Source organism: Girardinichthys multiradiatus, chromosome 10 (assembly GCF_021462225.1).
Source record: "Girardinichthys multiradiatus isolate DD_20200921_A chromosome 10, DD_fGirMul_XY1, whole genome shotgun sequence".
NCBI classification, from domain to species: Eukaryota; Metazoa; Chordata; class Actinopteri; order Cyprinodontiformes; family Goodeidae; genus Girardinichthys; species Girardinichthys multiradiatus.
Genome location: NC_061803.1, coordinates 3,449,338 through 3,463,513, shown reverse-complemented (window position 1 = coordinate 3,463,513; position 14,176 = coordinate 3,449,338). Strand labels below are relative to the sequence as shown.

At 41.5% G+C, this 14,176-nt stretch overlaps 1 protein-coding gene across 6 annotated transcripts in view; it reads left to right on the top strand.

Annotated features, from left to right (window-relative positions):
- The window catches only part of LOC124875292 (ankyrin repeat and fibronectin type-III domain-containing protein 1), a 204,827-nt gene extending 190,978 nt beyond the window's left edge, over positions 1-13,849 (top strand). For 5 of the 6 annotated variants that reach the window (XM_047377355.1, XM_047377354.1, XM_047377353.1 and 2 more), the window contains 11 exons: positions 2,824-2,923; positions 3,096-3,228; positions 3,967-4,086; positions 4,168-4,401; positions 5,290-5,456; positions 5,564-5,714; positions 7,716-7,884; positions 8,020-8,186; positions 8,292-8,499; positions 9,232-9,956; positions 10,430-13,849. In XM_047377355.1, the coding sequence (XP_047233311.1) occupies positions 2,824-2,923; positions 3,096-3,228; positions 3,967-4,086; positions 4,168-4,401; positions 5,290-5,456; positions 5,564-5,714; positions 7,716-7,884; positions 8,020-8,186; positions 8,292-8,499; positions 9,232-9,956; positions 10,430-10,738 (2,483 nt within the window). In that variant the 3' untranslated portion in view covers positions 10,739-13,849. The remainder of the gene's footprint in view (positions 1-2,823; positions 2,924-3,095; positions 3,229-3,966; positions 4,087-4,167; positions 4,402-5,289; positions 5,457-5,563; positions 5,715-7,715; positions 7,885-8,019; positions 8,187-8,291; positions 8,500-9,231; positions 9,957-10,429) is intronic. The other variant, XM_047377352.1, reaches the window with a different exon arrangement.
- The last annotated feature ends 327 nt before the right edge of the window (positions 13,850-14,176 follow it).

The window sequence follows — 14,176 nt, the reverse complement described above, 5'->3', positions numbered from 1 at the left end:
TCTTATATTGGACTTTTTTTATCCAAAGTTTAAAAATGTAAAACCTGGAGAGTCAATTATGGTTAAGCTCTGTTCCCTCCTTTAAACACACAAACACACAAATCCCTCTGGGGTTTCATACAACTCCAGAATATAACAAGGGCAAAAATTCAAGAATTTCATGCACCATCCTACGTTGGGAAAACATTTGAATCTGGTGCAAAACAGTTTAACTCCTAAATATCACTAACATTACAGATTGCATGAGTTTCTACTGTAATGGCAGTGAGACAAAATGTGGGTTTTATTGGAAGTCTTTTCAGCCATAAAGTGGGAGGAAGTGGCTCTGCAAATGACATTCAAGATGCTAATCACCACTAAAGTCCCAGGCCTCTATTATTAATGTAATTTAAAAAATAATTGACTTTTTGTTTTATTTAATTTTTTTTGTAGTTAATGAAGAGAAATTTAAAATAACTAAGTTTGAAAATGGTTAAAGTTTTGGTAGTTTGGTGGAAGACTAAAGTTGATTTATGACAAAAGCTGGAAAAAATAACATGATAATTTCAAAACATTTTAATCATCAATAATAATAATAAATATAAACGACTTAGCTTAAAGACACTTGTTTTATAAATAAAATGTTAAAAAGATGAATTCCTGAAGAAATTCAGGCCACACGCTGTTACACCGGCAACATGGTCATCAAATCAAAGTAGAAAATGCTGTTAATTTTACGTGTTAATATGGTGCAAAAATGAAATTCTCTGCCATTAACCTGTCAGTTTTCCTGCTCTCCTGGAACAGCGTAAAAATCGTCAGAGTAAGAAAACAGTGCAGTGGACAGCTCAGCTTCGCAGGTGCAACACATTTCACTAATGCTGTGTTTCGTATCACCTTGACAGACACCTTACAATCTGAGGCATGACAAGTACTTCACGCTCCACACATGCTTAGATGGCATGCCACCCCCTCTGTCTTAGCAACCCAACCGACCCAGCCCCCTTGTCCTTTTTGAGTCTTTCCATGACTCAGCCCTCGCTGCTGAATACTTCTCTTTCTGTGACAAAATGCAGATCAACATCTCTCACACTCGAGCTGTTTCTATCCCCAAACACTGCTGTCTGTACGCCGGTCCCATAAGTGTCAAAAGCTGTCCACGCTGACCCCCTACGTTTGACAGCAAGCTGCATTTACCGTCGGGCAAAGTTGTCTCTCTCAGGCCCAAACACGCCTGCCCACTTACTATTGTCCTCTGTGGACGTACTGCATTAGCAGTAGGCTGAGATGCAATATAATAGTCAGTATTGAGTGGCTCTTGGTCTGTCAGACAGCGACTGATTGAGCTTGAGAGTTCAGGCACGGTAGTCAAGGTGGCATGTCCCCTGGGTCATGTTTGTTATTCCTGTAACAGACAAGTCTCGGGCTGGAGACTGAGGAGAGCATAAATTAACACTGACTAGTTGCCTCCCTCTCACACCCCCCATGGCGAGCTAGCCGTCTTGTCTACTGTCCACAGATATACTGTAAACTTGCACGTAAAGATAGACGGGCTCGCACACAGGAACACGTACACGAACGGACACAAATATCCAAACATGTGCTCTGTCGCTCAGCTTTTGCTCTCCCGCTTCTTGGTCCATGTGTGCACCCCCTCATCACAGCCCGGCTTATGGCCCACACCTCCTTCTCCCTCTTGTCCAAACACTATTAATTAAACTGTGAAAGAGGCCTTGACTAACACAGGCTCCCCAGCAGTCGGCCCTACTTGTCTGTCTTACTCAGTGTCAAACAGGGACTGAGGCCAGGAGGACTGGAGCTCTACAGACACGCATGAGGGAAGACGTTTTTGAATGGGGGCCGGGTGGCATGAGGTGCAGTTTTTTTCTCTTACTTCACCATGACTTGTCCACCTGAAGAACAAAATGTGTTCTTTCTGCACCCCAAATAAAGGGGTTTATTGACTTTAAGTGGCCCAGGGATGGAGGGCAATCACCTGGGATAAGAGGGAGTCTGGTTTGGTACTCAGTGTGTCTAATGAGCTTGGAGGTTCGTTATCTGACTAAAAAGACCCAACACAAGCATAAACCTATCCATGCATGCATATAAACCCCTCCCTCTCCTGCCTTCAACCCCCTTGTGGCCCACTAAAAATAAACATGTCCTCACAGACCTAACTGACCTACCTGTCAGCTAATGGGTAAAGGTTAAGTCACAAATGCATGAGTTACCCAAGTTTCTTGACTCCACGCATAGAGCTGCTCAAGGCACACTATAGTCAGCGCATGTAAACAGACGGACACATGTACACACAGTTAGTGATCCCCTGAGAGCTTTAGACCTAGTGGTTCCCTGTAGACCAATAGTCTGCTGTTGGCAGCCGGCATGACTGTTAAATTGTGCCTCACCACACTAGAGCATGAAACATTCGGCCATGTTGTTGAACCTGTCAGGTTTGTTGTCAGTCATGGAAGAGGTATTTCTGGACGTGGTCGGGACAGAAGCTTCTGTTGGTTTAGTGAGGAAAATTGGACAGTCAGTCCAAGTAACCGTTTCAGGATCAAAAGAACTCTGGCTTTAACACTGCCTTGCAGTTTGTACTAATTAAACTTTTTCACATTTGGTGATTTTACAACCACAAAGTCTAACACTTTTCACTGCTCTTATGTAATACGATGCACTACTTTGCACTCGTCTATCGTATAAAATCCTTATAAAATCCATCAGAGTTTGCGGTTATGTGACAAAATGTCAAAAGGTTCAGGATGCATGAATATGTTTGCAATCTGCTGTATAATCTGATATGTTGCATTAGAATAAATGCAAGTGTCACTCTTCCCACAGAGCAATGCAAAGCTCCAACACAAGGCAGGAAGCACTCTGTATCCAAAAGCCTTCGGCACCTCTTCCAACTCACCAGCAAATTTGTCAAAAGCTTGAAAAGGTAGGCCAACATTTAATAATCAGTAGCATCAGATGTTAATCTTTTAAATCTGAGATGCACGTTTTTAGCTGTCATTACTGTGAACAATACACTTTATTTCTTATTATTAGATTTCTCAGTATTTGCACAAATTTCAGCTGCAGCTTTCTTTAACGTCTGTGTTTCTCTCCAGAGGTCTCTATCTGACTTCCATATTCTACAGAGATGACAATGTGTTGGTGACTCCAGAGGACCAGATTCCTATTGTGGAGATAGAAGATTCATACTCCAGCACCCTTATGCAGGACTTTCTTTGGTTTACTAAGGTAGGAATGAAGAAAAACAGCTCATAACTGTAAATAATTCAGAGATGAGCCATTTTTGCTACCAAGGAACCAGACCTTTTTTGGTTCTCCATGGTTTCTGAAGGTTTCTGTTTCAAGTTCTCCATTACACTTTGGCTGTGTTTTACCTACTTGCAGAAGTCTTCTGCAGCCTCTAAGCCTTTATTCCAGGCTTTCCTGTATTTAGCTTCATCCATCTTCCCATTAACTCTGGACAGCTTCCCATAGAATTTGTGGTTATGTTGTAAAAAGATTTTGGAAAGCTTTTTTACTTTTGCAGAGGGGCTCTTAGCTAGTAACCATATGATATATTGAGGCAGTTTCTTGTAGGAACTTGTCACAAAGACAATTTGTTTTCATGTCTTTGCCTAAATATATGCTAAAAATCAAAAATAAAACAGTTTGATGCACAGAAAACAGTGTTTGGGAGCTTATAAGGTGAGTCTACAAGAACTATTAATTACAAACCTATATTACGGTAGATGACAAACTAAAGGACAATGCATCTATCAGGCTTTTGCTGGATTTTGGACATTATTTTCTCTCGGTCTGGTTAGCCTGACTCTTGTTTTGTCCTCCTTGATTCTTTTCTATTTTTAACCAAACTCTGCAACATTTGTTGAGGTTGGAAACAGGGTTTGGACTAAGATTGAAAGCCAAAGACCAGAAAGCCTGGATAAATATTGATGAAGACCACTTTGAAACATAAATCTGTTACAGGTTTCATACCTATGGGAAGAGATATCCTGGCTTCAGCAGTGTCTCAGTCCCTCGCAGTCATCTTGTTCGTGTACTCTGCAGACCCGTCTAAAGATGCTGCAGGCAGTCTCCCAGCTACAGGTAGCATGATGATTTTTTACTGATAACTATCACCTCACAACTTCTGCTAGTGATATATCTCTTTCTTTGCAAACTTTCCAGTGTTTTTGTGTCTTTCAGGGAATGCTGGGAACACAGGACCTTGGCCAGGTGTATTTCGAGCCCATCAAGGACAAGCATGGCAATGCCCTGGTGGTCCTCCTGAAGGACATGAACACCTGCCCCAACCTGGATGGGGTACGCTGGACACAACTTTGTAAACTCCAGCTTCAGCGCAAGTCCATCTCCTCCCCCGAGGAGCCCACCGCCTTGGACATGCTCCTCATCACACTCCATGTGAGTTATACAGGAAAACCACCGCCGACTCTGATCGGTTGTTAGCTCAGCCACTAAATGCTGGTTATTTTTTAGGTCGTTTTAGTGAATCATTGTTGGGTTGTCAGCAGTGGTTGTTGGTTAAAAATCCTCATTCTTTTCGTAGTTGCCTTGCGATCCAGAAATTTGGCATGATGAAAGGATGCTGATGAAAAGATTTAGCAAAATGTTCTGCAAGATATAGTCTCTGAAATTACTTATTCACTCATTCACAGAAAACTGAACCTGACGTAACAAAGATGAGGCTCTTAGGCTGCAGTAAACTGAAAAGTGCGTCCAGTTACAAGTGCTTCCAATCGCTGACAAACATTTATCATTGTTTGTAAGAACAACAGTAGAACGGACTGAGATGAAATGATATGTAACATTTCAGGTCCTCATGAGTGCTCAGTATTTCAAGCACACTAAGAGGTTAGAAGTTGTGGACTCCCTAATTATTATCTAACTGTCGTTACAGAGTGTTATATAACTGATTTGTTCTGTTTTGTTTACTGAAGTTACAGCGTCGAAGTGAACCACAAGTTGATTTTTATCCATAGCCGAGTAAACTTGATACCATTGTTGCAATCCTGTTTTCGTCTCCAGTATGCACTGGTTTTGTTCTTGTGGTTCCGAAAACAATGGTGGAGATTCTTCTGATGAAACCACAGTTCACTAAAGTATTTGTCTTGTGGTGGGTTATGAACAAATTGTATGATGAAAAATGCAACAAAATGCGCTGATGGATTATTTTCAGTTCTGACTTCAACTTTAGATATGTTGAAACAGCTGTAGACGGAACGGCCTCATGGTTGCAGGAATGGTTAATGGCATGCTCTTCTATGGTTTCTGTTTACCTGCGGTTCCCAGGAGAAGCTGGCGTATCACAGGCGCAGCAGGAAGCTCTTGTCTCCAGGCTTGTACCTGGGGTACCTGAAGTTGTGCACCTCGGTGGAGCAAATCAGGGTGCTGGTACCTCAAAAACTCCCCAACATTCTCTGTCACACTAAAATACGGGACAACAGCAACATGTCCAGGTGGGAGAACCTTGGAACCTAACATGGATATGTGTATTTTATCAGCCAATGAAATAGCAACAGAGATCTAAATAAATTGGAATATTCCTTCATCTGTGATGTCTTAGAGAAGAATGGCAGTGGCTGCAGGCTCTCAGCTCTCTGGACGAAGCGCTGGAAATGGACCAGGATGTGCAGAGTGCCCCCCACCGCCTCTTAAACGACCTGCGCAGTGCCATCAAGGACCTGATGGCACACATCAATGTCCCTGGAAATCAGGTGAGAATGAGGCGGGTGATGGGCCGAAAGCACTGCGGCAGTCAGACAGTAGTAACACCACGGATCTCGTAAAATCAATCAGCTTTGTTACTTGACATTTACTGTCCGCTGTTGCAACAACTGCAGCATCATAAAGTGCTTCAGTGCAATTACGGAGCAAAAGATTTAAACCACCTTAATTTATTTGGTTTCCTTCCCAGTAGCCAGAGTTTATTGTAGTTTTTTAAAATTGGTCTTGAGTAGTTGCTCTCCAGGGTTTTTAAAAGCCTTTTCAATGGTGTTCCACCTTGTAGTTCACAAAATGTATTTAGTTTTTTAATGTCCAAAAATAGAGAAATATGTAAAGAAGCTTGAAAGAAGAAATCAAGTACAAAGCATGTAGCTGAAAGTTGCTGAAGAGTGATGTCTTCCCTGTACATCTGGAAGAACAACCTGGACTTCGTTGAATAACTTAATAGATACCAGTGACAGAAATAGTGTAGGCAAAGTCTCCTACTCGAATTTGATCTCATGATTTGGGATTTATATGGTGATTTAACCAATGAGAAGAAGGAGTTAAAGAGAAATGTTCTCTGAGAGAAGCATTGTGGAGATCTAACCAACCGGCACCCTACCCAGGGATTTAGAAGCACTCTGTAATGGGACCAGTCTTCTTGTAATTCACCACAGTGGAAAACAACCATTTGTGATAAAAACTGAAATAAAAAAATGTGGCATCCTGATAGTGGCTGCTGTTATTTCTGCTCAGGAACAGAAAACACTGCTGTCATCAGTATACTTTATATTTGGGAACAGTGTGGTGTTTGTGTTAAACCTGAAAGTCTCACATTCTGTACATATTGACTCAGTTTTACATGTGATTAACTGCACTACAGTAATATAGCATTCACAAAATCTAACTATAGAAGATGCTCCACCGTATTATTTTAAACTAACGCTTAACATGTGGTTGTTGGAGGGAAAATTGAAAAATACTGATATGCCATTTGTTGATCCTTTGGCTCAGACACTGTAAAACGAGTCACTAATTATCGTGGGTAAACATCTTGGTAAAATGTTTGAAGAGAATAGTTTTTGATTTATGTTTCTAGCACAACCTGTGGTTACCAGCAGATTTATTGACTGACAGAGAGATATATAAAAGTAAAAACCACAGAAAAAGACACATTTTATATTCTGATAAACGTTATGCTCACAAACAACACTTCAGTTGGCTCGATGTTCTGCTGCTTATTTCACTTAAGCTATGTTTCATTGATTTGTCATGATCTTTTTATAGGTCAGAGTTAAAAGCTTAACTAACAAATTTTGCTCTTAAAATAGTTAGGTGCAGTGCTGAAAAAGTTGCAAATGTTCAAGAGACATTTCAGGATTTATGAATTATGAATAACAAGTTCTGAGTTTCTTCATCTTTGATAATGATATTTTAATTTGAGTTTTGTATCAGCTAATAATGCATTTGATGACTAATAAAAATATATAACTTCCAAACCTTTTAAATACGAAAAAGAAAAGCAACACAAATCATGAGAGGGTTTGTAGTTTTTGTTGCCATATTAAACAAAACAGAAGGCACTAACAAAACAATATTAACTCTCTCCTAATTAAAGTTAAGCTTTGATTAGAATTTGGGGACAAAGCTGTTGATGGGGAGGTATTCTGAACTAGAAAAGGGATCCAAACACAGTCTGCAGCAACTTCAGGCACTCAGTTATTTGCTCTATAGCATGAAGAAACTTTGTCATGTAGTTTTTAAAATAATAGAAACAACTTTGCAGTTGCCATTGATATAAAATAAAAATAAAACATTTAAATTCAGCTTCAGGACTAATAAATATGTATCCAAGGGAAGCCTATGCTTTAAAAAATAAAGTACACCCTATAAGCATATTAAACTTGAGTTCAGAAACGCTTCTTCAGATTTTTTATAAGAGCATAATAATGCATCAATGTTAAAAGCACTAAACAGTCACTCACTCAGTATTATCTGGATTTGTCCAGGCTCAGGATTTCCGGATCTACAGCCAGGAAGTGTTGGAGTTTGGAGAGAAGGTGTCCTTCCTGCTTCTCCTGCCGCCTTCAGATGAAGTGTGCACGGCTCCTGGTCAGAATAATCCATACTCCCCTCGCTCTGGCTTCCTCACCCTGCCCCTGCAGATCTTCGAACTAGGTAAGTGTATCAATATTTAGCCACATTCATTATCATGCACATTTCTTATTTTAAGTAAAACCAATGCCCGAGACAGTCTAATGTCTCAGAGTGGTTTCTTGTATTTAATGACAGTATGTTTCCTCTTCTCTACAGTCCACTTTAATGCATATTGCCCCAGCTTCATCGGCCAGTACTGTAGAGTGTCCGCTTTGCTGGAGCTGGAATCCCTAATGTCGCAGCAGGCTCTGCGAGAAGCCTTCTCTGAGGCTGAGCTACTTTCTGCTAAGACGAAACACCAACAGGTTCAGGAACACATGCAGGTATCACCACTGATTGCATCAAGCTGTATCTTAGAGACATTTCTATGTATTTATATTAATGTAGCTTTATTTTTAAAGGGGTAAACTTTTATGACTTTTCTATAGCAAATGGAGGAGATGTGGCGAGATGCAAGGTGGATTATGGATGCCTTGCAGTATGCCCGCTATAAGCAGCCAACCGGAGGCATCTTCATAAGCTGGATAATAGACTTTTCTAAAGAGGTGTTGCCAGATAAGCCTCCCTCCACCTCCTCCCAGCCCGACTTCATGCCGTCTCCCATGCCCTCACCGGAACCCTGTCGCAAACACTCAGGTCAGAAACCCTACCGTTAATAAGGACCGTATACAGTGCCTTGCAAAAATATTCACCCTGTTTAAACTTTTTCACATTTTTTCATGATGGAACCCTAACACTCAATGGGTTTTACACACATGGAAGAAACTGTTGACAAGGAAAGCTAGAAGTTGTCAGGTCTGTGCAGCAGTTTATATCTTCACCATCCCTACAGTAAAATATGGTGGTGGCAGCAACATGCTGCAGGGATGCTTTTCTACAGCAGGAACAGAGAAGCTGTTAATACAGGTATTGGTCCAGTCAAAGTCCAGACCCAAATTCAACTGAGAGTCTGTAACACGATTTGAAAATTAACGTTCACAGATAATCTCTATCCAATCCAATTGAGCATGAACTATTTTGCAGAGAAGAGAGGGTGATTATTTCTGTCTCTAGACGTGCAAACATGAGAGACGTATACCCCAAAAAACTCGTGGCTGTAGTTGCAGCAAGAGGTGCTTCTACTAAAGTATTGACTCAGGGAAGGTAAAAAAAAAAAAGCATGCCTCACCTTTCAGAATTTTATTTGTAACATTTCTTGAAAGCCATGAACGCCTTTTCTTCCTCTTCACAGTTATTATCTATTTAGTGTTGGTTTATCATAAACTCCCAGTGAGGTTTTTGACCTGGAAAGATGTGAAAATGGTCAGGTGTTATGGATACTTTTGCTTCACCTGCTGTGCTCAAACCGTGTTTTATTACATCCATTAGATTATCCTGGTTTATCAGATGAAGAGGGTTCTTCTGAAGTCTTCCTCACCACTGATAGTGACTACGACTCAAGTCGTGCACAGAGTCCCCGCGAGTTGGACTTGCTACCTCCCTCACCTTTGTCCTCCTCAGCCCCCCTGGAGCCCCGTGGTTTCCTGCGTAGCGATGGGAGCAGCTCGGGAGGAGTTGTGTGTCCCAGAGGAGGTGGACGTGGTGGGGGAGTTCTGAGAGACTCTACTCCCGATGTCCTCCAGGCCTCAGAACCCCAATTGGGGAGGGAAAGTGAGCGAGGCGGAGGAGTTTGTTGTGGAGGAGAAAGGCGGAGGGGACCCCCAGAGCTGTTTGACAGTGACTTCATTCTCCCCAGCAGACAAATCGAGCTGTTGCACATCACAGAGAAGAGACAGGCCTTCTGTGTAAGAACCAGCAGCCTGGAGTTCCCTTCCACCACATCAGTCCACCATCAGCCTTACTCCCACCACTCCCATTACTCCTCACCCTCCACCTCACCACAGAACAGGTGGCACCGCCCCTCGTCGGTGGACCGATGTTGTTCTGGGGAGCGCTGCGTACCTCAGCTTCCGCCGGCACGGACGTTATCAGAGGACAGCGGCACGCAGAGACTCAACTCGCCGTCACCTGCTGTGTTCAGGAAAGGCAGCCACGCCACACTCAGAGTGTACCCACAGTATCGAACGGGCCTGCTAAAAAAGACCAGTGTTAAGGTACCGGTGCGTGGTTGAAGTGGGTCATATGATCATATTAGTTGGGGAAGGATTAATTAGAATGTGTTTATGATCTGTCAAATCAGATAGTTCAACACAATTAAGAAACTGCTCTTCCCTCATAAAAACCCAACAGTCTGAATGTTGCATTGTGTGTTTGGGTTGTAATTAGTCCCTAATGTAAGACAGAAGACATACTGTGTGTGTTGGTGAGACAGTTAGGGTACTACTACCAACACTACTACTAATAATAATAATAACATTTATACAGTAGTTAAAGTGATGAATTTATGCACAATAAGTATTATGCAGCATTAAAACGTTTTAACAGCTCAACATAAATTGACGAGTTTTCTTTTCCATATTGCCCCTCCCCTGCTGCACAACCTTGTGTCACATTTCTAATCTGTTGCTGTTTGTGTCTGTGACTGAAGCTGAGCTAAACGTAGCTGCCTCATCATCCTGTCTTTCAGCTTTGTGTAACTTCGGGCACGACGGCTCGGGAAATAATCCAGCTGGTAGTCCAGGAGATGAACACCGTCTCTCGGCGCCTGCTGGGCAGCAACGGCGGTGGTGAGGAGCAGGAGCAGTGTGTTTATTACAGTCCGGAGCAGCTGAAGCACTTCAGCCTGGTGCTGGTGGTGGACAACAGGGAGAAGTGGCTCCAGGATGACCTCTGTCCCCTGGAGCTGCAGAACCCCTGGCTGAGGGGTAAACTGTGCGTCCGCATTAAGGACTATTCTCCACTAGCTCTCAAACACAGCCGGGCCACGACCGTGTGACCCTCCCAAGTTCATGTCTGGATTCTGTTTTTTAAACGTAGTTGAATCAGTGAATTCAGTTTGTCGCTGTTATAACACCGTCCTCGACTGCAAACTGTAATCTATTTTCTTTTTATTTCTTTCTCTTGAAATGGCACTCTGAGAATTTGTTTCTATGAAATATATTCTCCCAAACATAAGAGCTTTTTTCTATGAACATCAGACCCTCATATGGACACCAAATGAAAGCTCACAACATGAAACAAAGAGAAAATTGTTTTTTCTTCATGCTGTCAGAAATCATAGAGCAAAGGATTGTGATGCTGAGCATGGGTAACAGTCTGTCTCTGACATTTGGCACGACTGACATCAGCACTTTGGGCTGTGTGCATTTCCAAAATGACACAGGCTCCATCATCATCCTTCCTCCCCAGCCACACATAGAAAGGGCTTTTCCTGTGAGCTCTCTGTATGTTCTAATTCCCAAAGAGCATCAGGCCCAACTTCTTCAGGGATGGGGTTCCTGAGCTGTGCTCAGAGTTAAAGAACTGCTTTCTCAGACTGTTTGAGAAAGCATTCGACCTGTAAGCCGGTCATACCCACTGTCACTCCCCTTCCTGGTATTTAGCAGCCACGCAAGAAATAGGGAACATTGGCACAAAACTTTGGTGCTCTTGTGAAGTGAACAGTCCTTTATCGATCATAGTGTAGCTAAAATAGATGATCACATCAAACCAGCTAATTTTCCAAACAGGATAAAAGATGCAATACTATTCTGTTGTTTCAAATCGATTGAAAAGGCATGCATACTTTCATTTTCTGTCCCCTAGGGGAGGCTGCTCATTCCGGCCAATCGCCATTTGGTATCTTTGTAGTTTTCAGTAGTTGGGTATGAAGTGGAGCAACAGCAAGATTCACACCAATCATACATCAGTTGGTTCCCACCATGGGGACGTTTCATACCTGCTTTGACAACCAATAGTTTAAAGGACATGGTAGAAAATGTGGGCACAAATTGGGGAATTGGGTGAATTGGCCTGGAATGGTCAGGCTGAGCCTAAAATTAAACCAAGCCAGTGGTTTTGTTGCACTGCACACTGATGTCTTCTCCACGTGTATCAGGTAGCAGGACTGCGGACCTAAACTGAAATTGGTTTCAAAACAAACAATATGAAAGCACTTCTCAGAAGAACCCAAATAGGTCAAATTCAACAAAAGGGATCTAACCTGCTAGGTGTGGCTCAGGTGATTGGTGGAGAAAGCCAAAATAATCGGTGGCCTGTCTGAGAAACGAACGCTGGTCCAGTTCTCATTTTACCTTCATAAACATTCTTACACATACTGGTATTACCTGGTCATCAGATTATAATAAAAACTGTTAAAAATAAAACTTCCAAGGGTTGGTCCAGGACTTCTGACGTGAAGTTCTGTTAAAAGGTTATAAGCCATTAATAACTTACCTGCAGTGGGTAACCATCTTATTTATTTAGTATGAATTCAGTCTAGGTGGTCCTGGAGGCTAAAACTAACAGCTAATCTGAATTGGGCCAAGACCAAGTGGGATTTCTACAGTCACCAATCTGAAAAATGTCACAGAGGTATATTCAAACACTCGTTTATGAGCCTTTAAAACATCCTGACATCAAACATTAATTTACAGCCAAACCAAGGATTTGATTCATAGCTCATGGAGGTAGGAGGCGGCAACCAGTGATCTCCAGGGATAAAATACTGAAAAGGTAACATTGCAGATCCAATATTTTAAAAAAATGTTCGGCTTTTTTTACTTTTTGTTTAATTGATCAGAGTTTGTGGGAATTTTTAAATAGTGACTTCTTGTTTATCTGGAGTGTAGATATGAAAAATTAAAAAGCGGAAACACAAGAGAACATGCCATTCACAAATTTTGACCTCAGAATATAGATTTTCGTCTGAGCTCATCTATATTTACAGTCACTTCGAAAATTAAAAGCCTTTTCTACGACTGGAAGTGTAACAGAAAAGGCTGGATTAGAACCCAAGTTTATTTTGCAGCCATGGACAGTGAGTTAAGGCTTTTATTCACATCGATACCGGGCCTCCTGTACTTAGTTCAGTCCAGGTGTTGGAGGTTGTCATAGAATAGAACCCACCAACAGAACCAAATCTCTGGAGAAAGTTCAAAGCTAATTAAACTTCTGATTGTAATGAATAAGGGAAAGGAAGGAGAAGTGAAAATTAAACAATATACAGGTATGACCTTGTGTCCTCCCAAATGTATGAGTGTTCATATTGCAGAAATCTTATTGACATGTCAGTATGATTCAGTACTCATGTTGGAAGGATCTTCCTGCCTCTTAATCCAAACATTTCATCTTTAGCCAAATTTAAAGTTGAGAAATAATACCCTGGATTATTATTAATATTCAATTGTCCATTTCATTGTTCCAGGATCTCCAGGGGAAATATTTAGTCAGGAAATTATTTTCTGCTCTAAAATCTCACCTGCAGGCTCGGCAGCATTTACCAGTGTAAGTAAAAACGAGTACAATGTAGCATTGAGTCTATTGGACCTCGTACTGTAGCAGCATGTTGAACCTTTTCCAGGGGACGCTGACAGAGGCATCTCTCACTGTTTACAGAGCTGACTTTCTTATACATTTACAGACGTGTTTTACATATAAAATGCTGTATAAAGATGTTCTAATAAGTTGTAAGTGGTTTTACTGATGGCTTGAGCTCTCGTGTTAGCGCGTAGATGTCCTCTTTATTCCTGTGGTTTAAAGCTGCTTTTTTACGACTGCGATCTGCAAAAACAAATCGCTAGGCCACAAACTAAACCGTGTATATAGATGGAGATCAAGGGATGAATGTACTATATCTGCCCAAAATGTGAAACTAAGTAAATATGGGTGTGTTGGGGGGCTGTGACCCCTAGAGATGTCAAAGGTCAGTGATGTTACAGGCTCTTAAGATTGGCCTGAAATGAGGAAAAAAAAGGGTTTTGAATTCCCTTTCTAGTCTGGTAAAAAATAAAGCTCTGTGTTTACAAGGAACTGTTGGTGGAGCCATCAGGCAGTCATGAAGGAGACGTCACGTCACTTTTTTAAAATTTATTTTTATGGAACAATAAATGAATATTACAAAATAAAAGCCTTTGTTTGGGGTTTTTTTGTGTTTCTTCGCCTTTTACCAGATTTGCTGCATGGGACCGTAGGTACTTTCTGGCCTGTAGTAACTCCTTTAATGGGTTATTACCCCTAAGCTCTTCCTGTTTTTGAGTGCAAATTAACTGTAGCACACTGTCTTAGCTGGAAAGCTGAACATTCACCCCACCGGTCTGAAGGACAATAAGCAGCTTAAAATGTAACTGTGTGAACATTACATTTTTATCTTTATGGGAGATGCTTTCACACACTCCAATAATTCATCTGATAATGATCAAAATGACATATAGACGGCTGTTTCTGCCTAAAAACG